This window comes from Muscardinus avellanarius (assembly GCF_963383645.1).
Source record: "Muscardinus avellanarius genome assembly, chromosome: 3".
Taxonomy (NCBI): Eukaryota; Metazoa; Chordata; class Mammalia; order Rodentia; family Gliridae; genus Muscardinus; species Muscardinus avellanarius.
Genome location: NC_137788.1, coordinates 111,932,954 through 111,958,892, shown reverse-complemented (window position 1 = coordinate 111,958,892; position 25,939 = coordinate 111,932,954). Strand labels below are relative to the sequence as shown.

General features: G+C 48.7%; 1 protein-coding gene across 1 annotated transcript in view; it reads left to right on the top strand.

Moving 5' to 3' along the window:
* CD1E (CD1e molecule) overlaps positions 1-18,260 on the top strand; it is a gene marked incomplete at both ends in the record, with an annotated part of 26,232 nt that extends 7,972 nt beyond the window's left edge. Inside the window, 5 exons of the mRNA XM_080691555.1 lie at positions 14,302-14,541; positions 14,777-14,856; positions 15,161-15,457; positions 16,541-16,819; positions 17,953-18,260. Of these exons, the coding sequence (XP_080547681.1) occupies positions 14,302-14,541; positions 14,777-14,856; positions 15,161-15,457; positions 16,541-16,819; positions 17,953-18,260 (1,204 nt within the window). The remainder of the gene's footprint in view (positions 1-14,301; positions 14,542-14,776; positions 14,857-15,160; positions 15,458-16,540; positions 16,820-17,952) is intronic.
* Between the last annotated feature and the right edge of the window lie 7,679 nt (positions 18,261-25,939).

Here is a 25,939-nt window from a genome sequence, read left to right as displayed (position 1 = left end):
ACAGGCCAGGATCCTGTCATCACCCTGGGAGTATATTCCCAATGGACTAAGGACCTCCATAAAGCAATGCCTGCTACAGGCACATCACATCTTCTAATCAGCAAGTCAGACTGCCGACCAAGCCTTTAACATGTGACCCTCTGGGAAGACATCACATGTGTTCGAGTCCTATGTTTTGCACCTGGCCCCCAAAGGTTTACCCATCTCAGTGCTAAATGTATTCCTCCCTTCACTAAGAGTCCCAGAGTCATTTGTTCCAGAACTTCTCAAAAGTCCATGTCCAGAGTCTCCTCTGATACTCAAGGCAAATTTAATGCAAGCCCCTGTTTTTTTTTTAAATTCTATTTTATTTATTTATTTTTTTTGCGGTACTGGGGATGGAACCCAGGGGCATTCGACCTCTGAGCTACACCCCACAGCCCTATTTTATGTTCTTTATTTTGAAACAGGATCTCACTGAGTTGCAAAGGGCCTCGCTAAATAGCTGAGGTTGGCTGTGAACCGCCATCCTCCTGTTTCAGCCTCCCGAATGCCAGGATTACCAAGCGTGTGCCACCAAGCCTGGCTCCATTTTTTTTTTTTCTTTTTCATTTTAAAGTTGAGCACGGTCAAGGGAGGAATAGGAAAATCGGCAGAGGGGTCAACCAGCAGGACAATCAGTCAATTCTAGAGCTCCGTGCCTCGTGTCCAGGGCAGACTGTGGTGGAAAGAGTGTGGGCTGGGGTCCTGCAGTCTCCCTGGGTAATGCATCCTACGGCCTAAGGCCTCTCATGTCCTCACAATTTATAGGTTCACAGTATCTTCCAGTGGCATCCCTTTAGGGAGCACGCCTTTACTACATAGATTTTTTTTTAGGTAAAACTATCCATACTTAAATCATGAAAACGCTAAGTCTTATTTTGCAAATTCAAGTCAATTCAATTTAGTTATATTGTGTCAAATGATGTATTGGCTGTCATAGAACATTTGTAGTCTGCAAAAAATAGAAATCAGACAGTACTACACTAAGATACGCTAACACGACTCAAAACTTCCTTGGCTACATCACACAGGTGGCATTAAAGGTGGCTGGTGGGGAAAACAGCAGGATTTCCATTTGGATCTGACACAGTGAGGGCTCAGATCCTACTCCACTTCTTTGGAACCTGTGGACCCAGATCCTGTGGATGGCTGGGACGGTAACGCTACCTGTCAGCTGATGAGCAAGGGTGTAAGAAAACAGGCGAGAAAATTGCATGAGAGTTAAAAAATGTGGGAGATAAGTGGGTTTGTTACTGAGTTCAAGGTGGTTTTAGAAATCATTATACAAGGTTTTTTTTGGGGGATCTGAGGATGATGTGCTAGGAGGTAAAAGCGATGCTTGGTGCTTTGGGTCAACACTGCAAGGAGATGCTTCTGCACCCCTTCGCTGGAAGATCGGGGGCAGCCGTGCCTTGATAAGCTCACACGAATGGAATGTTTGTCTTAAGGGAAGGTGTTTTCTGAAAAGAGAATGAGGCTTCAGGAAGATGATGTTAAAAGCTATAGAGTTGGATTTGTAAGGAATAGACTTTGAATTTGTAAATCTAGTGGAAGTTAATTATAGAAAGTAGTTTTAGCTCTGTGAGAAGAATTGGAAGATAAAACAGTTGCTGAGAAGAAAAGTGAGCCTCTGATATGGTCCACATGAAAAAAAAATTAAAAATAAAAAATTATAAAAAAAGAAAAAGAAAAGTGAGCCTCTGAAAAGGTCTCACTGAGCACACAGGACTTCCGGGGGATTGCCCTGGCCACCACTGTCCTGTGTTCTTAAGGAAAATAACCCGTAGTTCAGATGGAAAGATAAAATTTTATCTTATAAAAACTTTGGTTGACAATTGAATGCTTGTAAATATGATAAGAGAAGCTGATGTTATTTTCCCCTTTGTTAGCATTTTATTAAGTTCTCTAAAGTCTACAGTAATATCACTGGATGTGTAAATCGTACTTTTTTTTTGAAGGAAATACAGAAATCTCATCACATAATTACAGAATGTGTTCAGTGATGGCGGTGGAACATTTTTTACTTGTTTTCTTCCAGTAGATTCTTGGATTCAGTTCTTCCGTGTAAGTCTTCCATTAAGTCCATTTTGATCTGATTTTCGTAGATGGTGTGAGATAAGGGTCCAACTTGTTCATCTATGTATTCAGTGTTTTCAATGTTATTCATCGAATTCACCCCTTTCCAACTGGAATTCTCTGCTCTTTATTTTTTAAAATTTTTATGTTTTATTTTTGGTACTGAGGATTGAACCCAGGAGCACTCTACCTCTGAGCTATACCCCCAGACACCTTTTAATTTTAAAAAAAAATTTGAAACAGGATCTTTCTTGCTAATTTGCTGAGGCCAATCTCAGACCCGTGATCCTCCTGTCTCAGCCTCCCAAGTACTGGGATTACAGGCGGGGTCACCATGCCCAGCTTGGCTCTGTTGTTGAACGTAAGTTACCATAAATAAGTGTAGACTCACTTCTGATCTCACTATTACATTGAGTCTGTAGGTCACTTAGAAAAATAGGAACATTTTAACAATATCAATTCTTCCAATTCATGAATATGGGTTGATTTTTCATTTATTTGCCTACCTCAATTGATTTTTATCATTGCATTATAATTTTCTGTCTTCATTTCTTTGTTTATTGCTGGGTATTTTATTCTTGTTGTTGCTACCATAGATGGAATTGTTTTCTGAATTTCCTATTCTGATAGCTCACTGTTCATGTATAGAAACACTATTGACTTTTTTTTTGTGTGTGTGTGTATGTGATGCTGGGGATTGAACCAGGGGCATTATACCTTTGAGCTACACCCCTAGCTGTTTTTATTATTTGTTTGTTTGTTTGTTTGTTTTGTGGTACTGGGGGGTAGAACCCAGGGACTTTTTGTACTCCCAGACCTATTTCACACTTTATTTGGAAATAGGGTCGCCCTGAGTTGCAGAGGGCCTCACTAAGTAGCTGAGGCTGGCCGAGAACCACGGTCCTCCTGTCTTAGCCTCCCGAATGCTGGGATTACAAGTGCGCGCCACCACACCTTGCTGAAATTTTTATCTTTCGACAAAAGAAAAGAGAAACAGAAATAATATTTGAGTTCTTTGAAAAAACATATGATCAGACAAAACACCCCCTTACATTTGTAATGATGCATTAAAATGCAAGTTTAAATCAATTTTAGGTGATTTGTCCTCCACTGTTTTCTTATCCAGGAAAAGTAAGCCATCCCAAGCCAATGCCTTTCTAGAGAAACTTCTGATTCGAGCTGAGATTAACAAAAGGGGATCTGCGAATGTGACCGTGGGAGGGTCCCAGAGAAAAGCAGAAGGCGGAGTTTCAGACAACAAAGAAGTGAAATTATGTCACTTGCAGGAAAATTGATGGAAGTAGAGAACGTCATTCTAAGTGGGGTGAGACAGCATCCAGTGCCCTGGTCCAGGGCAGAGAAGGCACTGTGCTGATGTCTGTGTGTGCCCAGGGCCACCTGTTCACTAGAATAAACACTTCTCAATTTGCTGTCTACCTCTGATGCATTTCCAGAGCCAATGTGATTTAAAAAATAAAAATCTCGTCTAGGTTTATCACTGTTTGAAGGGAAGAGTAAGATTAGCCAAGATCCTCCTCTCTCCGCCTCCACCATTCTGGAAGTTCCCCAGAATGACTGGAGAAGTTAGGGGTTAGAATCGCTGAAGCATCTCTGGACCTGCATGGTGTCAGCATGCGCGGAGAACAGTTCCGCCTTTCTGGGGACTTAGTGTCAGCAGGCACAGGACCACAGAGCTTCAACGGAGGCCTTGATGGATGATCAAAAGGCCGTGGAAGAATGCTTGAGTGAGGCGCTCGGCTCTGGGTCACGTTTGCCTAACATAGAGGGGGTGAAGGGAGACGCCATGCCACCACCATTTTGACAACACCTAGAACCCGAGAACTCAATGAATGGGTAGAAGAATGATCTCTGACACACGTCCTGCTGAGCTGAAAATGGCAAGATGCTACAGGCCAGCTGGGTGGACCACCGACAGGTGACTCATTTCCTGAGCTCATTGCTTAAATATGAATCCAGAGTTCCACTGAATCCTGTGGACCCAAATTACCTTAGCCCCATGCGCTCAGACAAAAGACATGGTTAAAATAGAGAAGCACACTCTAATACTACTCGGGAAGCTTTATTGTGAAATACATGTGGACTGCGGTCCTTTCGGTTCCTCATATGGGAGATGCTCCCTGTATTTGCTGGGCTTTTGTTTCTTCTTTCCAGGTTAACTCTTTTTTTTTTTTTTTTTTTTTTTTTGCGGTACTAGGGATGGAATCCAGGGACATCTACCTCCAAGCTACACCCCCAGCCCTATTTTATTCCTTATTTAATTAAATTAATTAATTAATTTTTTTTGGTGGTACTGGGGTTCCTGGAAGCCCTTCTACCTCCGGGCTACACTCTCAGACCTATTTTTACATTTTTATTTGGAAACAGGGTCTCCTAAGCCAGTGCGCGCGGCTGGCTTCGAACCTGCGCGATCCTCCTGTCTCTGCCTCCCAAGCGCGGGGATTGCAAGCGTGCGCTACCACGCCTGGCTTATTCTTTATTTTGAAACAGGGTCTCACTAAGTTGTGGTGCCTCACTAAATACTGAGGCTGGCCACGAACCTGAGATCCTCCTGTCTCAGCCTCCCAAGTACTGGGATTACAAGCGTGCACCACCATGCCCGGCTTCCAGGTTAACTCTTAATTTTCCCTCAGGACTTACATATGGGTTCTGGGAATCTTTTTTTTTTTTTACTTCCATGACCTAGTCTATTTCTCTCATTTGTTACTGTACAGCCTGGATACTTTTAAATTCAGTATTATGACAATCTTGTTTATATATTAATTTTTATGTTATTTTCTCTCCATGTTAAGCCTTACCAGGACAAGCTCCATCTCTCTCTCCTCCTCCTCCTATTATTATTATTATTATTATTATTATTATTATTATTATTATTGTTGTTGTTATTTTATTATTATTTCTTACTGAGAATTGAACACAGGGGCATTCTACCTCCAAGTTATAACCCCAGTACTTTTTATTTTGAAATAGGATCTTGCTAAATTGCTGAACCTGGCCTCGAATCTGTATCCTCCCCTCTCAGTCTCTCAAGCACTAGGAATACAAGGTGAGCACCACCACACCCATCTTCCCTACATTAATTTGAACTACCATTATATCTCTAGCTCTCTGTAAAATGGCTGGCATGTAGCCAGTGCTTGATAAATATTTATTTAATGACTGGAAGAATATGTAAATGAGAATACCTCAAGATATTTGAAAATTTCCAAAAGCATACAAGATAATCTTATCAAATTAAAGTATAATATTCTTTTTTTGTGTGTGGTACTGAGGATGGAACCCAGGGGCTTTCTACCTCCGGGCTACACTCTCAGATATAGCTCAGAGTAGAATGTCCCTGGTTCAATCACTAGCAACACACACACACACACACACACACAAATTTGAGGTTAGATTTTGCTTTATATCTTCCAGTAAAGAATATACTAGACTTCTATATTCTTTTATTTATTTATTTTTATTTTTATTTTTTATTGGTGCATTGTAATCATATATCACATTGGAATACAAGACTTGAGAGGATATACAAGCACATATCATCCAGTCAGCCCTCATCCAATCCCCATCCCATTCCCTCTCCCTCCCTTGATACCATGCTTGTTTGGTGATTAACTTTGATACATTTGTTTATGTATCTCCTGCATTTTTTTTTTCTATTTAGATTACTTTGTTTTTTTTTGTTTTTTTTATTTTTTTAATTAATTTATTTTTTAAATTGGTGCATTGTAGTCATATATCAATCACATTGGAGTACAAGACTTGAGAGGATATACAAGCACACATCATCCAATTAGCCCTCCTCCAGCCCCCGTCCCATTCCCTCCCCCTCCCTCCATCCCACACTTCTTTGGTGATTTACTTTGATACATTTGTTTATGTACCTCCTGCATTTTAAAGAGGCTCCGTCCTCCAGTATTACATACCCTCTGATTGATCACATTAGTTGCTTCACTATAGGGCCCTTTCTATAGCTCAACCTCTTCCTGTTGCCCTTTTCCTCCTAGTTATTGCTGATTAAGAGAAGCGTCTGATTTATATTTTCTGCGATATTTCTCTGTGCATGCTGCGTTGCAAGTACCAATCCCACTCTTGATGGTCCCAGTAGTGGCCTGGCTACTCAGTGGACTGATCCAGACCTCGCTGGCTCACGCAGCGGCCTTGCCTCATGGGAGGACCCAGTTCTGGTCTCGCTGGCCCCTGAACCGGTCAAACCCCTAAGCTGGCTTTGGTCCCGACCTTGGAGGCCGCAGGAGTGAACTTGCCTCACGCCAGGCTCCGATGCTGGCCATTGGCCCCTGCACCGGTCTAACCCCTTGGCAGGATTCCAATCCCGGCCTCGGAGGCCCCAACACTGGTAATGCCTCACGGCAGGCTCCGATGCCGGCCTCACTGGCCCCAGCACCGGCCTAACCCCTTGACAGGCTCTTATCCTGGCCTCAGAGGCCCCAGTACCGGCCTTGCCTCACGGCAGGCACCGATGCCGGCCTCACTGGCCCCAGCACCGGCCTAACCCCTCGGCAGGCTCTTATCCTGGCCTCGGAGGCCCCAGTACCGGCCTTGCCTCACGGCAGGCTCCGATGCCAGCCTCGCTGGCCCCAGCAGCGGCCTAACCCCTCGGCAGGCTCCGATCCCGGCCTCGGAGGCCACAGCACTGGTCATGCCTCAAGGCAGGCTCCGATGCCGGCCTCGCTGGCCCCAGCACCGGCCTAGCCCCTTGGCAGGCTCTTATCCTGGCCTCGGAGGCCCCAGTACCGGCCTTGCCTCACGGCAGGCTCCGATGCCGGCCTCGCTGGCCCCAGCACCGGCCTAACCCCTCGGCATGCTCCGATCCAGGCCTCAGAGGCCCCAGTACCGGCCTTGCCTCAAGGCAGGCTCCGATGCCGGCCTCGCTGGCCCCAGCACCGGTCTAACCCCTCAGCAGGCTCTTATCCTGGCCTCGGAGGCCCCAGCACCGGCCTAACCCCTCGGCAGGCTCTTATCCTTGCCTCGGAGGCCCAAGTACCGGCCTTGCCTCATGGCAGGCTCTGATGCCAGCCTCGCTGGCCCCAGCACCTGCCTAACCCCTCAGCAGGCTCCAGTCCCGTCCTCGGGGGCCCCAACACTGGCCTTGCCTCACGGCAGGCTCCGATGCCGGCCTCGCTGACCCCAGCACCGGCCTAACCCCTCAGCAAGTTCCGGACCCGACCTCGGAGGCCCTAGCACAAGCCTTGCATCATGACAGGCTCCAATGCCGGCCTCGCTGGCCCCAGCATCGGTCTAACCCCTCTGAAGGTTCCAATCCCGGCCACGGAGGCCTCAGTAGTGGCCCTGCCTCACAGCAAGCTCCGATGTCGGCCACTAGCCCCGGCGCCCGCCTAACCCCTCAGCAGGTTCCGATCACTGTCTCTGTGGTTAGTATTTCAAAGGTTCCAGTTGTAATGTATCAGATCTCTGCCTCCCCCAAATATTGGCCACTGGCATTGCCACTGCCTCCACCGTTTCAAATCCTTCCCAGGCTCTTTTTCCACTCTGAATGTTGTCCAGTGTTCCTAAGCATGCGTGATGGTAGCATTCGACATTTGGTGTAATTTCTCCAAAAAAATAAAGTTGGTAAGATCCGGTTTCTGCTTCTCCTGAATACAAGTCTCTACCACCATCGCGAAGAACTCTTTCAACACCGCATTTCTCCTTGGTCTCCGCTAAACTCTCTCCTTATATGTGATGTCTGAGATTCTTAACAATATAGAGAGATAGCAGTCCTCTTTCACGGCGAATTTTTCCATAAGTTCCAGTGCATTTAGATAAGTTTTGTCTGCATCTCCAGTGTCCTGGCATCCATAACGGCTTTCTTACCACCTCTCCGATATTTTTCTTTATCTTTTTCTGTTCTGGGCCCGGTTTCTCCAGGGGTCTGGCGTGCTACTCGCAGTTCGGCCGGGACCCAGAGTCCCGCGATCCGGGCCCCAGCTGGCGTGCCCTGTGTTCGACCCCCGCCCAGAACCCAGCGTCTTACTGGGCCTTGTTTCTCCAGGGGTCTGGCGTGCTACTCGCAGTTTGGCCTGGGGCCCAGAGTCCCGCGACCCGGGCCCCATCTGGCGTGCCCAGCCCGCGACCCCTGCCCAGAACCCAGCGTCTTACTGGGTCTGGTTTCTCCAGGGGTCTGGCGTGCTACGCGCAGTTCGGCAGGGGCCCAGAGTCCCGCGACCCGGGCCCCATCTGGCGTGCCCAGCCCGCGACCCCCGCCCAGAACCCAGCGTCTTACTGGGTCCGGTTTCTCCAGGGGTCTGGCGTGCTACGCGCAGTTCGGCAGGGGCCCAGAGTCCCGCGACCCGGGCCCCATTAGGCGTGCCCCGCCCGCGACCCCCGCCCAGAACCCAGCGTCTTACTGGGCCTGGTTTCTCCAGGGGTCTGGCGTGCTACGCGCAGTTCGGCCCGGGGCCCAGGGTCCCGCGACCCAGGCCCCGGCTTTTGTGCGCCGCGCGCGACCCCTGCCCAGAACCCAGCGTCTTACTGGGCCTTGTTTCTCCAGGGGTCTGGCGTGCTACTCGCAGTTCGGCCTGGGGCCCAGAGTCCCGCGACCCGGGCCCCATCTGGCGTGCCCAGCCCGCGACCCCTGCCCAGAACCCAGCGTCTTACTGGGTCTGGTTTCTCCAGGGGTCTGGCGTGCTACGCGCAGTTCGGCAGGGGCCCAGAGTCCCGCGACCCGGGCCCCATTAGGCGTGCCCCGCCCGCGACCCCCGCCCAGAACCCAGCGTCTTACTGGGCCTGGTTTCTCCAGGGGTCTGGCGTGCTACTCGCAGTTCGGCCTGGGGCCCAGAGTCCCGCGACCCGGGCCCCATCTGGCGTGCCCAGCCCGCGACCCCTGCGTATCTCCTGCATTTTAAAGAGGCTCCATCCTCCCCTATTCCATACCCTCTGATTGGTCACCTTAGTTGCTTCACTATAGGGCCCTTTCTATAGCTCGACCTCTTCCTGTTGCCCCTTTCCTCCTAGTTTTTGCTGATTAGGGGAAGCATCTGATTTTTATTTTCTGCGATATTTCTCTGTGCATGCCGTGTTGCAAGTAGTGATCCCACTCTTGATGGCCCCAGTAGTGGCCTGGCTACCCAGTGGACTGATCCAGACCTCGCTGGCTCAAGCAGCGGCCTTGCCTCATGGGAGGCCCCGATTCTGGTCTTGCTGGCCCCGATACCAGCCTAACCCCTCAGCTGGCTCCAATCCCAGCCTCGGAGGCCCCAGTAGCGGCCTTGCCTCATGGCCACTCCGATGCCGGCCATTGGCCCCGGCACTGGCCTAACCCCTCGGCAGGCTCCGATCCCGGCCTTGGAGGCTCCAGCACTGGCTTAGCCTCACTGCAGGCTCCGATGCTGGCCTCGCTGGCCCCAGCACCAGCCTAACTCCTCAGCAGGCTCGGATCCCGGCCTCGGAGGCCTCAGTAGTGGCCTTGCCTCACGGAAGGCTCCGATGTTGGCCGCTGGCCCCGGCACCAGCCTAACCCCTCGGCAGGCTCCGATCCCAGCCTCAGAAGCCCCAGCACTGGCCTTGCTTCACGGCAGGCTCCGATCCCGGCCTCACTGGCCCCAGCATCGGCCCAACCCCTCGGCATACTCCGATCTTGGCCTCGGAGGCCCCAGTAGTGGCCTTGCCTCACAGCAGGCTCCAATGTCGGCCATTGGCCCTGGCACTGGCCTAACCCCTTGGCAGGCTCCAGTCACTGCCTCGAAGGCCCCAGCACCGGCCTTGCCTCACGGCAGACTCCGATCCTGGCCTTGCTGGCCCCGACACCAGCCTAACCCCTTGGCAGGCTCCGATCCTGGCCTCGAAGGCCCCAGCACTGGCCTTGCCTCATGGCAGGCTCCGATCCTGGCCTCACTGGCCCCAGCACTGGCCTAACCCCTAGGCAGGCTCCGATCCCAGCCTTGGAGGCTCCAGCACCGGCCTTGCCTCACGGCATGTTCCAATCCCAGCTTTTCTGTGTCCGTCGCCGGCCTCACCCCTCTACAGGCTCCAATTTAAGCACCCTCTTCGCCCAACCAATTGTCCCACGTTCTCGAGGGTGCGTGGTGGTAGCATTCTGCCTCTGGGGTTATTATTCCAAAGGTTCCAGGTGTAATGCATCAGATCCCTGCCTCCCCTGAGTACTGGCCACTGTCATTGCCACTGCCTCCACCATTTCAAATCTTTCCCAAGCTCTTTTTCCACTCTGAATGTTGTCCAGTGTTCCTAAGCATGTGTGACGGTAGCATTCGACATTAGGTGTAATTTCTCAAAAAAAAAAAAAATAAGGTTGGTAGGATCCGATTTCTGCTTCTCCTGAATACAAGTCTCCACCACCATCGCGGAGACCGCTTTCAACACCGCCTTTCTCCTTGGTCTCCGCTAAACTCCCTCCTTACAGGTGATGTCCAAGATTCTTAACAATATAGAGAAACAGCAGTCCTCCTTCACGGGAAATTTTTCCATGAGTTCCAGTGCATTTGGATAAGTTTTGTCTGCATCTCCAGTATCTTGGCATCTGCCACGGCCTTCTTAACCCCTCTCCGATATTTTTCCTTTTTCTTTTCCTTTTCCTTTTTTTTTTTCAATAAGAGAAGACAGTATGTGTGGTTTGAGGAGGTAGTGGGATCAGGCACTCAGTAGCACTGTGACCCTGCCCGGTTTCCCCATGGTTCCAGTGTGCTCCGCACTACTCTGCCTGGGGCCCAGAGTCCTGTGACCCAGGGCCCGGCTGTTCCAGGGTCCAGCGTGCCCCGCCCAACCCCTGCCCGGGACCCAGGGTCTTACTGGGCCTGGTTTCTCCAGGGATCTGGCGTGCTATGCGCAGTCCGGCCCGGGGCCCAGGGTCCCGTGACTCGGGCCCTGGCTGTTCCGGGGTTCCGGCGTGCCCTGCATGACCCCTGCCCGGGACCCAGGGTCTTACTGGGCCCGGTTTCTCCAGGGGTCTGGTGTGCTATGCGTGGTCTGGCCCAGGGCCCAGAGTTCTGCGACCTGGGCCCCGGCTGGCGTGCCCCGCACGACCCCTGCCTGGGACCCAGGGTCTTACTGGGCCCGGTTTCTCCAGGGGTCTGGCGTGCTACGCGCGGTCCGGCCCGGGGCCCAGAGTCCCGCGACCCGGGCCCCGGCTGGCATGCCCCGCCTAGACTTCTATCTTCTGAACTCTTAGTGTCTGGTATACTTCTTGGATCTGTACGGGCACTGTGCATCAGTTGAATGACTATATGATAACCAGAGAGAGTAACAGTGCTTTCATGGTCTTCAGGATGTCCTGACAAACACTGTCAATGCTAGGGGTATGAAAATAAAGACTCGAGGCAACACTCAGTTTTTCCGTGGACATTCCAGTCCCCAAGCACCATTTTCCTTGTGTCCAACAAAACTTTTCTCCAACCAGACACCACCTGGGGGGACCAGTGCTCACAGCTCTGGCCTGTGATAAGAAGCCGACATGCCTGGGCTAGCTCTTCCTTGATGCCCAGGGTGCAGCTGGTTGCAAGCTTCTAGACAGGCTCACAGAGAGGACCACACAGCAGCACCCGTGAAGACCTGCCTGCCCCCAGCTCACCACCTCTAGGTCATGCCCAGTCAACGGTGCTCTCACCCGTGGTGACAATCGGTCTCCTGGGGCAACTAAGCAGAAGGGTATTTTCTTCCTAGTATCTGGTCATCGCACCAATCTGTTGTAGCCACTTTTTTCCCTCTATGGACCGTGGGTTGTATACCTACCCCTGGATGCCTGTATCTATAGACATATAGATGTTGCATATCTTCCCCTTGTCTTCTGATAGTAACTTTGAGAAAGCAGAAGGAAGAGATAGCTGAGAGATCCAGGGTCCAGGGAGGTCAGGCCAGACAAGCAACAAGAGCAGATGCCATAGTTAGATGTCAACTGTCCCCTAAGAGCTCATTTATTAATTTTCAGGGCTGCTGTAGCTGAATCAGGAGAGCTGTAATCCCAGTGGTGGATAAGTCCACAGTACTGAACCTGCCTGGGTGGTACTGGATAGGCTGGTAGGATGTGGCTGGAGGAGGTGGTCCCTGTGGGCACAGCTTTGGGGATTGTATTTATGGTTCCTCCTCTCCCAGCACCCAATCTCTCAATCCTTCTCTCTCTCTGTCTCTGTCTCTGTCTCTCTGTCTCTCTCTCTCTCACTCTCTCTTTCTCTCTCTCCTTTCCTCTTCTCTCCCTCCCTCCCTCTCTCTTTCTCCTCTCTCTCTCCCTCCCTCCCCCCTCTCTCCTCTCTCTCTCCCTCTCTTTTTCTCCTCCCTCCCTCCCTCCCTCCCTCCCTCCCTCCCTCCCTCTCTCTCTCTCCTCTCTCTCTCCTCTCTCTCTTCCCTCTCCTCTCATCTCCTCTCCTCTTCTTCTTCTTCTTCTTCTTCTTCTTCTTCTTCTTCTTCTTCTTCTTCTTCTTCTTCTTCTTCTCCTTCTCCTTCTTCTTCCTTCTTCTTCTTCTTCTTCTTCTTCTTCTTCTTCTTCTTCTTCTTCTTCTTCCTCTCTCTCTCTCTCTCTCTCTCTCTCTCTCTCTCCCTCTCTCTCTCTCTCTCTCTCTCTCTCTCTCTCTCTCCCAGCCTCCATGATGTGAGTGCAGCCCATGTGCTCTCCTCTAAGATCTGTGGTCCCCGGCCTCACATGGCCTGAACCTGAAATCATAAGAAAATAAATCTCCTTTCCTCTAAGTTACATGTTAACTTTTAAATTTATTATTATTATAGCTGCAGAAATGCTGACCAGAGCAGCAGAAGTAGACTTGGAGACCTGGGAGCCAGAGCGCAGTGGCAGGAAGCACTTGCCAACCGAGCAAACACGGGCGAGTGGATAAGGATCCGGGGAGAGAGGATTTACCTTACTTCAAGCTTGCAACATCATCATTATTATTATTATTATTATTATTATTATTATTATTATTATTGTACTAGGGATGGAACCCAGGGACATCCTATCTCCAAGCTACACCCCCAGCCTTATTTTTTATTCTTTATTTTGAACCTTGGTCCAGCTTGAGAGGGACACAAACCACTCACCCAAGTGGAATTGGCAGACAACTTTCCAAGGAGCAAATGGGACCCATAACCAGGGACCCTAATTGATAACTAGGGACCCTGGCCAATAACCAGGGACTCTGTCCAATAACCAGGAACCCTGACCGATAGCCAGGGGCCCTGACCAATAGCCAGGGGCCCTAAATGATAACCAGGGGCCCTGACCAATAGCCAGCGGCCCTGACCAATAGCCAGGAACCCTAATTGATAACTAGGGACCCTGACCAATAACCAGGGACCCTGGCCAATAACCGGGGACTCTGACCAATAACCAGGGGCCCCAACCGAAGGGACCCTGACTGATAACCAGGGAACCAGGGACCCTGACCCATAACCAGGGACCCTGATTGATAACCAGGGACCCTGACCCATAACCAGGGCCCCTGATCAATAAGCGAGTTCCTTGTTTATTCCTTCCCTCCCTGATTCATCTGTGACTGCCTGGTTGCTCTTCCCTGACTCACTCCATGATTTATTTGTTATTTTCTGTGATTAATAGTATCTTTATAGTGTTTTGATTATGACTCTCAATAAAATCAAGATGCAAGAGGAGGGATGGTAGGAGTAGACACATCTCTCTCCAGCTGCCATGTTGTGACTTTGTTGTATTCATGGGAGCGACGACTTTTCATCAGTCAACATCAAGGCCATCGGCCACAGATATCCTTATAATCCCTATGCAAATAAAGGTTGTTTTGACCACTAGCCAGGCGTGGTGTCGCACACTGGTAATCCCAACATTTGGAAGGCTGAGACAGGAGGATTGTGGTTCACAGACAGCCTCAGCTACTTAGTGAGGCTCTCTGCAACTCAGTGGGACCTTGTTTTAAAATAAAGAAGAAAAAATAGGGCTGAGGGTATAGCTTGGAGGTAGAATGCCCCTGGGTTCTATCCCCAGTACTGCGTGTGCACGCGTGTACACACACACACACACACACACAGATTGTTTTGACCAAAAAAAAAAAAAAAAAGGAAAAAGCAAAAAAAAACCTGGGAGTGTTAGCACACCCCTGTAATCCCAGTACTTGGGAGGCTGAGACAGGATGACAGCCAGCCTTAGCAATTTAGTGAGACCATGTTTCAAAAAAAAAAAAAAAAAAAAAGAGATGGGGTGTAGTTTACAGATAGGATGAGCCCGGGTTCAATCCTACCACCTCCCCAAAAATATAGATCAGTAGATCAAGACAAGGAGGACCAAGAATTGGGGGAGAAGGAGGCCTGGTGCCAGACTGAGGAGACCCCGAATGGGCCAGCAGTGGTCACCTGCTGGAGGGGCGATGGGACCAGAACCCCGGGCGCCCCAGAGTGGGCTTGCTTTCTCCAAGGCCAGATGCTCTTGACACTTGAGCTGATCACAGCTGACACTTTGCCCGGGACGCCTGCATTTGTGAAGCTTGTGCTGCAGCAGAGGTTGGGGCGCAGGGGCGCAGGAGAGAGCAGGGAGATCACCCAGCAGGCGGCCGTGGGAGGGGTGGAGGGAAGCGAGGGAGCCATGGGAGGCTGGGGCTAGGGGGGCGCTGAGGTTTCCGATGGGGAAGTGGGACGAGGCAGCGGTCTGGTCTGCGCTGCAGAGGAGCAGAGGAATCCATGAGAGGGTGAGGGGAGGGCACAGGTGCTGAGTCCCCGGGGCTCTCTTCTGGCCAAGACATCGACGCCACGCTACGATGCTGCAGCTGCTCCTGCTGCTCTGTGTGGGCCTCGGGAGCTGTGGGGAGAGGTTTGCTGGTAAGAAGCCCCGGGGAAAGGGGACTTGGGCCCAGGCAGGAGAGGAAGCTCCAGGGAGCACCTGGCTGAAGGGGGCCATATCCCAGAAGTCACCCTTGCAGTCTGCCCCCCAGGCTGCTCCTGAGACATTCTTACCCCACTCTGTGTCTGTGTCTGAATTGGGGCCGAGGAGCTGGCTTAGGGAGCAGTGGCTACTAAGGTGGGTGCAACCTGTAATTGTCTTCATCTATCTTTCCTTCGGCTCTGGGCTCCTCTTCTCCCAATGCATCTCTTCTGTTCTTGACACGCCGCCTTCTCCCCGCAGCTGCCCGGCCTCGAGGACCCCATCGGCCAGCCCCGGAAGAGCCCCTCTCCTTCCGAATGCTCCAGGTCTCCTCCTTCGCCAACCGCAGCTGGGCCCGCACCCAGGCCTCAGGCTGGCTCAGTGACCTACAGACTCACGGCTGGGATCCCGTCTTGGGCACCATCCGCTTCCTGAAGCCCTGGCCCCAGGGAAACTTCAGCCAAGAGGAGCTGAAGTTCCTGCGGTCTTTCTTCCAGCTGTACTTTTATGGCTTCACCCAGGAAGCCCAGGCCTTCGCCAGCCAGTTCCACTTTGAATGTGAGTTGCTTGTTCCAAGCCCATCTTTGGCCTGGGGTCTCCAGGAGGAGATGGAGAGCTGGCCATGGTCCAGCCCACCCAAGCTGATTGCCAGGCTCCCTGTGGCTCACATGGGGTCCTTTCTGCTTTATCTTTTGACACCCCCACCTGCCAGTTCTACAAATCAGGACCTGCTAGTAAGGCTGCTGCAGCCTCCCCTGGCCAGGGCTCTGAGGGCCTGAGCTGCCCCCGCCAGTCTTCCTGGGGCGTCTCCAGCCCAATCTCCTGCTCTGATAGCTCTCCCATAGACACGCCTCTGATTAATTATTCCCCAAAGCTTCTCAATCTTCACATTTTATTCCCACAAATTTCCTTCTCCTGTCCCATCTCAACTCCAGTCTTCCTAATGAGTCCTCAACCATTCCCCCCCCAATCCCATTTCTTTCCCTTTTTTATTAAGAATTAAACCACTCAGGGCATTCTACCTCTGAGCTATACCCCAGACGATGTCTTCTTCTTCTTCTTCTTCTTCTTCTTCTTCTTCTTCTTCTTCTTCTTCTTCTTCTTCTTCCTCTTCCTCTTCCTCTTCCTCTTCCTCTTCCTCTTCTTCCCCTCCTCCTCCTCCTCCTCCTCCTCCTCCTCCTCCTCCTCCTCCTCCTCCTCCTCCTCTTCCTCCTCCTCCTCCTCCTCCTTCTTCTTCTTCTTCTTCTTCTTCTTCTTCTTCTTCTTCTTCTTCTTCTTCTTCTTCTTCTTCTTCTTCTTCTTCTTCTTCTTCTTCTTCTTCTTCCTATTATTATCTTGAAACAGGGTCTCACCAAGTTACTGCTCAAACCCGCAATCTTCCTGTCTCAGCCTCCCAAGTTCTGGGATTCCGCAGATGTGCCGTCATGCCGAGCTTTACTTTTTGTTTGGAAACAGGGGCCTCACTCAGTTGCCGAGGGCCTCGCGAAGTTGCTGAGGCTGCCCGCAAGCCTGCAATCCTCCTGTCTCAGCCTCCCAATCCTGGGACCAGAGGCGTGCACCACCACAGCGCCCCTCCTTGCGATTGTCTATGTTCATCCCAGTAATTCTTCCCACATCCATTTCCCTTCTGTCTGCCCTCAGACCCCTTCGAGCTTCAGATATCTGCGGGGTGTAGAATGCATCCTGGGCAGACCTTCGAGGGCTTCTTAAACAGCGCGTACCAAGGATCGGATTTCCTGCGTTTCCGAGGAAGTTCCTGGGAGCCGTGTCCGGGAGCCGGGGGTCGGGCCCAGATCGTCTGCAAGGTGCTCAACCTCTACCAAGATATGAGGGATGCAGTGCAGAGCCTTCTGAGTGACACCTGCCCGCGACTCCTGGCAGGCCTGGCCGCCGCAGGGAGGTCGGAACTGTCCCGGCAAGGTGAGCCCGGCGGTCTCCTTACCTCTCTCCCTCCCCGGCCCATGTCTGGTGCACTTACTCCTGTCTCTAAATTTTTAATTCTCATCAAAGTTTTGACACCTCATGAGAGGCCAGAGGGAAAGATGTCTGGTTTTAGGATTATTTTTCATATTTATTGATTGACTAATTGATTAATTAATTGATTGAATATATTACTGAGAATTGAACCCAGGGCTTTTCTACCTCAAATTTACATCCCCCCCTTTATAATCTTTTGTTTTGAAACAGGGTCTTTCTAGGTTGCTGAAAGTCTCACTAGCTTGGTGAGCTGGCCTTGGATCTGTGATCCTCCTGTCTCAGACTCCTAAAGACTGGGATTACAGGCCTGTGCCACTACACCTGGCTAGGGTTATTATTATTATTATTATTATTATTATTATTATTATTATTATTTTGGAGTACTGGGAAATGAACCCAAGGGCATTCTACCTCCAAGCTATTCCCCCAGCCCTATTTTTTTATTCTTTATTTTGAAACAGGGTCTCAATAAGTTGCAGAGGACCTCACTAAGTAGCTGAGGCTGGCTGCGAACCTGTGATCCTCCTGTTTCAGCCTCCCAAGTACTGGGATTATAAGTGTGCGTCACCACGCTCAGTTTAGGGTTTTTTTTTTTTTTTTTGGTTCTGAGGATGGAACCCAGGGGCATTATACCTCCAAGTTACACCCAAGTTACACCCCCAGCCTTAATTTTTATACTTTATTTGGAAACAGGGCCTCACTAACTTGCAGAGGGCCTCGTTAAGTAGCTGAGGCTGGCTGAGAACTTGCAGTCCTCCTGTCTCAGCCTCCCAAGAGCTGGGATTACAGGTGTGTACCACCGTGCCCAGCTCCCAGCCTTAGGTTTTATTCTTTATTTTGAAACAGGGTCTCACTGAGTTGCAAAGGGCCTCCCTAAGAAGATAAGGCTGGCCCTGAACCTGCGATCCTCTGTCTCAGCCTCCCAAGTACTGGGACTACAAGCGTGCGCCTCCACGCCCGGTTTAGGATTATTTTTTAGATGAGAAAAAGAAGTTATCATTCAAAGCGCTACTGAGTCCTTGAGCTTTGTGCAGACTTGCCCAAAGTTCCATTTCTCACCATTTTCTCCTGTCCAGTGAGGCCCGAGGCCTGGCTGTCCAGCGTACCCAGCCCGGGGCCCGGCCGTCTGCTGCTGGTCTGCCACGTCTCCGGCTTCCACCCCAAGCCCGTGTGGGTGATGTGGATGCGGGGTGAGCAGGAGCTGCCGGGCACCTGGAGAAGTGATGTCATGCCCAACTCGGACCAGACGTGGTATCTCCGAGTGACCCTGGATGTGGCGGCCAGGGAGGCGGCCGGCCTGACCTGCCGGGTGAAGCACAGCAGCCTGGGAGGGCATGATTTGATCATCCACTGGGGTGAGAGGCTTGGGCCCTGCTGGGAGTGATGGAAGACAGTTCTAGAGATTTCGAGAAGGGCTCTGGGGGAGCTCATGGGGATGGTAGGCTTGGAAGCTATAGCCGCAAGCCAAATTAACCTCTCCTTCTCCCAAGCTGGTTATCACACTGCTTCTAAGTGGGTATTTTGTCACAATGATGGAAAACTAACAGATGGAAGTTAAATAATTTGTGTAAAAATGTGCCCTACTATCTGGCATCTATCAAAAAAAATCTAGCAAGTTTATTCATTCTTTAGAGGAACATAAAAACTTTAGGTTATACAGTTGTTTTTTATTTTCATTTTTTTGGTGATACTGGGGATTGAACCCAGAGGCAGTCTATCCTCAAGCTATACCCCAGCCCAATTTTATTTCATATTGAAAACGGTCTGTCTAGGTTGCTGAGAATCTCACTACTTGCTGAAGCTGTCCTCAAACCTGCGATCCTCCTGTCTCAGCCTCCCACCTACTGGGATAACAGGCGTGAGTCACCGCGCCCAGCTCAATTGGTTTTATTTTTGAGATTTAGCAAAATAAAGAGATTTATGGAAAAAATGATTAACTGTGAGACAATTCAAATGAAACCGGATAGAGATGATAGCAGTTAAATTTGAAGAAATTTTCCAGGCATTGTGGCGATTGCTTGCCATCCCAGTACTTGGGAGGCTGACAGAGGAGGATCGCAGTTCAGTCTTGTGGCCAACCTCAGCAACTTAAGAAGACTGTGTTTAAAAAAAATATATCTATATATCTATATAGATATATAGATAGGTATTTAGATATAGATAGGCTGAGGTAGCCAGCATGTCCATCAACAGATGAATGGATTATAAATCTAGGGGATATGTACACAATGGAATTTTGCTCAGCCATAAAGAAGAACAAAATCATGTCATTTGCAGGGAAAAGGATGGAACTCGAGGACATTATGCTCAGTGAGATTAGTCAGTCACAAAAAGTAAGAAATTGGATGCTCTCCCTAATATGCAAAAGCCAGGGAGAAAAACGGTCCTAGGAGGAACTCTAGATGAAGAAGGCAAGGAAATCATAGATGAGCAAATAAGGTGACCTGACTGAGGGCTGATGGGAGGGGGGAGAGGGAAATTCCCTCATGTACACGATGGACAAAGTCAGTCACTAAGCCAAACACGAGAAAGAGGGACCAGTAACACACACACACACACACACACACACACACACACACACACACACGCAGACATTGGATTGTAGGTCCTAGAGAGAAGACGGGGACTAATGGCCGAGTGGGGAAGGTGGAGGGCGATGGACCTGGAAGAACGGAGTGCAGGCCTGGGGGCTCTGGAGGGAACTCCAGGAAGCCCCGCCGACAGGGAGGCCGGGCTCAGCATCCTGGCATGTGGACCCACAGCTCCTTTCTTCGCCCAGGTGGCTGCTCCCTCCTGCCCTGGACGTGGCTGGCTGGGGCACTGGCTCTGCTCTTGCTGGTTGTCCTGGGCTCCTGGTGCAGAGGGCAAAGGTGGGTCTTTTCTTCTTCTCTCTTCAACCTCTTTCAAAGAATTCTTCTTCCCTTTATTTTCCTTCTCCTCCCCGCTTTCTCTAGGACTCCTCTTCCTGGAGATTGACACCCTCTTCTTTTCCAACAGCTCAGGTCAGAGCACCTTCTCCCCCCAAATGCTGAGGCCTGCTTTCCCCTTGGGAGCCGACACCCAGGACCCCAGGAGCTCAGCACACCAGCTCTGCTTGGCGCAAGAATCCTGGATCAAAACCAGAATCCTCAAGTGGAAGACAGGCCTCCATCGACTCTGGGGACCGTAGCTTATGTCTACTCAAGAAAACATAATTTCACTCAGATTGCTCATCCTAGCAGAAGTATCAGTCCTTTGGGACATCTGTCCTTTTCAAATCCTGACAATATCTTTTCTGCTTTGGACACGTGTTCATCCCGTTGGTCCTTCAAGCTGTGGCTTGGGTACCTCTTCTTTTGCACTCTCTTCCCCAGAGCTCTACAACGCTCCCCGATGACCTGATCCTTCTCCGCATCTTCTCCGCGCACTAGCATCTTCCTGCCCAGATCAGCTGTCTCCTAAATCCTTTGCTCTTGTCTGGTCTTAGTTCTTGTCGCAGGACCTAGGTGTACGTCCCTGTGTAGGCACCCGGGGCCCCAGCTCTGAGGGAATCCATGGCGAGTTATTGCCACTGTGGTGGTCTCCAACTTCTTCATAATCTTCCAACAAGAGATACCGCATCTTTGTTTTGTACCAGCCCTACAGATTATGTTGCTGGTTCTTCCTGAATGTGATGTAGTCCAATAAATACTGATCCAAGTCGGGCGTGGTGGTGCACGCTTGTAATCTCAGCACTTGGGAGGCTGGGACAGGAGGATCGCACAGGTTCGATGCCAGCCTTGGCTACTTAGTGAGGCTCTCAGCAGCTTAGTGAGACCCTGTTTCTAATAAAAAAAAATAAGTCTGGGTGTGGAGCCTGGAGGTAGAAACCCCTGTGTCCATCCCAGTACTACAAAAATTAAAAATAAAAAATTATAGAAAATGGCATTGCCTTCCATTTCCTTGACGACAGACATGGCGGCATCACTTGACTGTCCTCTTACTAAAATGGTCTCCTCTCTCTTCGTATCTCACCAGAGGTAAAGGAGGCAGGCGCAGTCTTAGACTCCACAGTGGCTGGAGTGTTTATGTGCCTTTCAGAATGCAGAGGCTCAAGTAGGAACCTTTCCTTCCGAGCGCAAAGTGAACAGTAAAATATATTTCTTATATTTCCCATTTGAATGAAGCTTGTCATGATTCTAGTTCTGGTTTTTTTGGTCGAAATAGTTTTTTTAATTTTTTTTTTTGTGTTCTTGGGAATTGAGGCATTCTACTTTTATGCTATACCACTGGCACTATTTTATTTCATTTTATGTTTTACAATACTAGGGATGGAACCCACGAGCATTCTATCCCTGAGCTGAGGGTGTAGCTCAGAGGTAGAATGCCCCTGGGTTCCATCCCCGGTACCACAAAAAAAAAAAAAAAAAAAAAAAAATATATATATATATATATATACACACACACACACATATATATGTGTGTGTATGTATATATATATGTATGTATGTATACACACACACACACACACACACACACACACACACACACACACAGGCCAGGGACTATCATAAACAACTTTATGACAATCACTGACAATTTATATTAAATGAACAAATTCCTTGAAAGAAACAACCAAGGTTCACTCAGAAATTGAGGTTAGGGTTGGGCATAGTGGCTCACAGCTATTATACCAATACTTGGGAGGCCGAGACAGGAAGATTACAGGTTCAAGGCCAGCCTTAGCAACTTAGCAAGGCTCTTAGCAACTTAGCAAGACCCTGTTTCAAAATAAAAAATAAAAAGGGTTAGGGTGTAGCTCTGAGGTAGAATGCCCCTGGGTCCGATCCCTAGCAACACACACACACACACACACACACACACACACACACACACACTGAAATTATAATTAAACCACTTAACAGAATAAAACATTACAGGCAGATGAGTTTAATGCTGAGTTCCACGAAGTATTTAAGAAAGAAATAATACCAAGTCTTCAAACTTCTTCCAAGAAGACAAAATAAGGAAGGAAAATTAACTTCAAATGGGTCATAATTTCAACTTGAGAGATGAAATTATTATAAGCATTCTAAAAAAAAGAGAAAATTTAAGTGGCTTTGAGCTTGGCAATTTTTTTTTTTTAAGATAGGACACTAAGACTAAGAACTGTTAACATTTAGTCAATTAGAATTGATGAATATTAAGAACATTTTCTCTTCAAAAGACACTGTTGGTATATAGAAAATTCAAAATGCAAATGGGATAAAATGGAGGCAAAACATATAAAGAGAAGCAAATTGCTTTTTTTGGGCCATTTGCTCAAAGAAGTTGAAAAATTTTTTTACATGGAACTTGAAATTATAAAGGAATATCTCAACCAGGAGACTATAAATAAGCACGCCGTTACTTTCCAGTATTTGGGAGCTAGAGGGCAGGAAGGGCGAGGCTTACGTGAGATTGTTGGAGGAAGGCAGCGAGGAAGGGAAGTGAGTTTTATCAGACATGTTTTTAAGACAGGCGTGTTGTGGAAAGACAGTATTTTATCAGTCAGAGACCTCCTCTGGTTTTGGAGCTGGGAAGGGTGGCACAGAAAAGTTCTTGGAATGAAAAAGTGCTCAACATCATTGGCAATCAGAGAGATGCAAAGCAACCCTACCCTGAGATTCCACCAACTCCAACTAGAACGGGAATCATTCAGAACACAAGCAACAACAGATGCTGGCGAGGATGTGGAGAAACACTGTTGGTGGGATTGCAAATTAGCACAACCACTTTGGAAAACAGTACGGAGGATCCTCAGAAGAATGGGAACGAACTTACCATGTGGTTCAGCAGCACCACTTCTGGGAATCTAGCCAAACGAAAGGAAAACAAACCACCAAACTAATGCATGTGTATCCATGTTCATAGCTGCACAATTCACCGTAGCCAAACTATGGAACCAGCCAAGATGTCCGTCAACAGATGAATGGATTGTAAAACTATGGGATGTGCACACAATGGAATTTTACTCAGCCATCAAGAGGAACAAAGTTATGTCATTTACAGGGAAATGGATGGAACTGTAAAAGCTAAAAGTTAACCGCAATTTCTGCTTCTGTATATTGCTTGCTTTTAGGATAAAAATATTAGTTAGCCTAACTAATGCCATTTTGTAACCCCACTCCATCTCATTATACAGCTGGCCTGAAATTGAACTTTCGTTCCCTGAAACTACGAAGCAAAAATGTGAGATAAATAGCCCTGCACAGGAACCGTATAACGAGGCCGGTGATAAAACAGCATGGTACAGAAAAGCAGATAAGGGGGCTATGGAAACAGGCACACACCAGATGTTCTTTACATGTACCAGATGTTTCTTCCATCTCCTGCCCCCTTGGCGACCCCTCAGATAAAATTCTCAACCTATAGAATAAGGCTAACTCTACCTAAAGGGCTTTTCAACCAATCTCAGTCCTAAAACACCTAAAACCCCACGTATGGTTACAACCTTTAAAAATCCCTGTTTGCTATACGGGGCTGGGGGGCTCTCAGCGTCCGTTTTTGGGGCCTGGAGGATTGCCACTGGCCAGCTTAATAAAGGCTTCTTTTGGCTTTAACTGTGGACTCCTGTGTTTCCTCCTTACCTTGTCGGGACGGTGTACAACAGAACTAAAGAACATTATGCTAAGTGAGATTAGTCAGTCACAGAAAGTGAAAAATGAGATATTCTCCTTAATATGCAGAATCTAGGGGAAATAAAGGGTCATAGGAGGAAGTCTAGACAGAGAAGGAGAAAGCATAGATGAGTAAATAAGGCAACCTGACTAGCTTGAGACATACAGTTTATTAGCTTGGCAAAGAGTATTTCAGAATCAAAACAGAATATTCAGCCAGGCATGGTGGTGCTTACCAGGACTTGGGAGGCTAAGTAAAAAAGATTGCAGATTTGAGGCCAGCCTCGGCAATTTATTAAGACCGCAGCAACTTAGTGAGATCCTACTTTAAAATATAAAAAAGAGCTGGGGTGGTGTAACTTGGAAGTAGAATGTTCCTGTGTTCAATCCACAGTATCAAAAATAGCAAATTAATAAAAGGGCTGTGTGTGTGTGTGTGTGTGTGTGTGTGTGTGTGTGTGTGTGTGTGTGTTAGCTTGAAAGTAAAATGCCCCTGGGTTTAATCCCCAGTACCAGCTGGGTATGGTGGTACAGGCGGCTGAGACAGGAGGATCACAGGTTCGAGGACAGCTTCAATAATTTAGGGAGGCTGTTGGCAACTTAGTGAGACCCTGTTTAAAAAAAAAAAAGGAAGGAAGGAAGAAAGAAAAGTAGAAAGAAAGAAGGAAAGAGAAAGAGAAGAAAAGTTAGGGCGGACATGTAGCTCTGGAAAGGTTTTTTTTTGTTTTTGTTTATTTTGTACTGGGGATAGAATCTGGGGGCATTCTACCTCTGAGCTACACCCCCAGCCCTAATTTTTTATTTTTTATTTTTTGAAACAGGGTCTCACTGAGTTGCAAGGGGCCTCACTAAATAGCTGAGGCTGTCCATGAACCACAATCCTCTGGTCTCAGCCTCCCGAATGCTGGGATTACAACCATGAGCCACCACACCCAGCTCCTTATAATTTTTTTTAATTCTTTATTTTGAAACAGGGTCTCACTAAGTTGCAAAGGGCCTCACTCAGTAGTAGCTGAGGCTGTCTACGAACCTCGATCCTCCTATCTCGGCCTCCAAGTGCTGGGATGACAAGAGTATGTCACCACGCCTGGCTCCTTTTTACTTTTTATTTTAAAACAAGTTCTCACTATTTGCCGAGGCGGGCCTGGAACCTGGCATCCTCCTGTCTCAGCTTCCTACACACTGATTCCAGGTGTGTGCCACTGCGCTTGACTCACGTATATTTCACTCTTCCAATGACCTCCTGAGGTTGGTACTTTGTGCTGTTAAAGATCAGAGGGAATGAAGGGCTCAAAAGATAAACAGGATCATGATGAAAATTCAAACAAATGGAAACGAGCCGGCTGAGAATGCTGCTGCTTGGCTGGAGTCTGTCTCCACGCCCAGCGCAGAAAGCATCTCATCCACTTGGTGTTTGGCAGGAAGGGGTGACTTTGCATCCAGAATTATTCCCACAAGTATAATTGCTTTGGGGAAAACCTTGAAATTGCTTGTTGTCAAGGGCAAAACACTCTTTGAAAAAAAAATATATATTAAAATATGCATATCTAAAGGCAATAAAAGAAAGTCGTTTACATAATAGAATAGGAAAATCGTATCACAAAGGACGATAGCACACCTTGGCTTCCAGGTTCAGAACAAACTTTTGGGAGACAATTCTGCAGGAGTCCCACTTTCAAACTTATCTCCCCCCAACCCTGAGTACTGGGGATGGAAGCCAGGGGTATTCTACCAGTGAACTACACCCCAAACTCTTTATTTTGTTTTGAAACAGGGTCTCGCTAAGTCGCCCAGGCTGGCCTCAAACTTGCCCCTCTCCTGCCTCTTCCTTTTTAGTTACTGGGATTGCAGGTGTGTACCATGTGCCCGCTACTTCTTATTTTGAGGGCGGGGGCACCTGCTGCCTTTGTTCTAGAATTTTCTTCATGGTGATTCTACAGTGAGAAGCCTTAGAAAAGAAAAAGTGTCTTTCCAGAGACAGGGTGCTTATTGTTTACATAAAAAAATTCAGGCGCCCAGCTGGGTGTGGTGGCACACGCTTGTAATCCCAGCATTTGGGAGACTGAGACAGGAGGATTGTGGTTCGTGGACAGCCTCAGCTACTTAGTGAGGCCCTTTGCAACTCAGTGAGACCCTGTTTCAAAATAAAGAATCAAAAATAGGGCTGGGGTGTAGCTTGGAGGTAGAATGTCCTGGGTTCCATCCCCAGCACTGCAAAAAAAAATTTTTTAAACGAAGAAAAGAATCCAGGTTTCCTATGTCAAAACAAACATTGCAGTAGACAATGTTAAGCAGACCAGGGTGGCTTAGGTAAGATATTTTAAGAGAAAAGAAGGATCAGAACCCAGCTTAAACTAAGCTCCAAACCAGTAAGAAGAAAGCCTTTGAAAGCTAGGGCAAGCTAGTGGGGAGTTGCTGGAGGCCAACAGGCCAGGCGTATCCACTA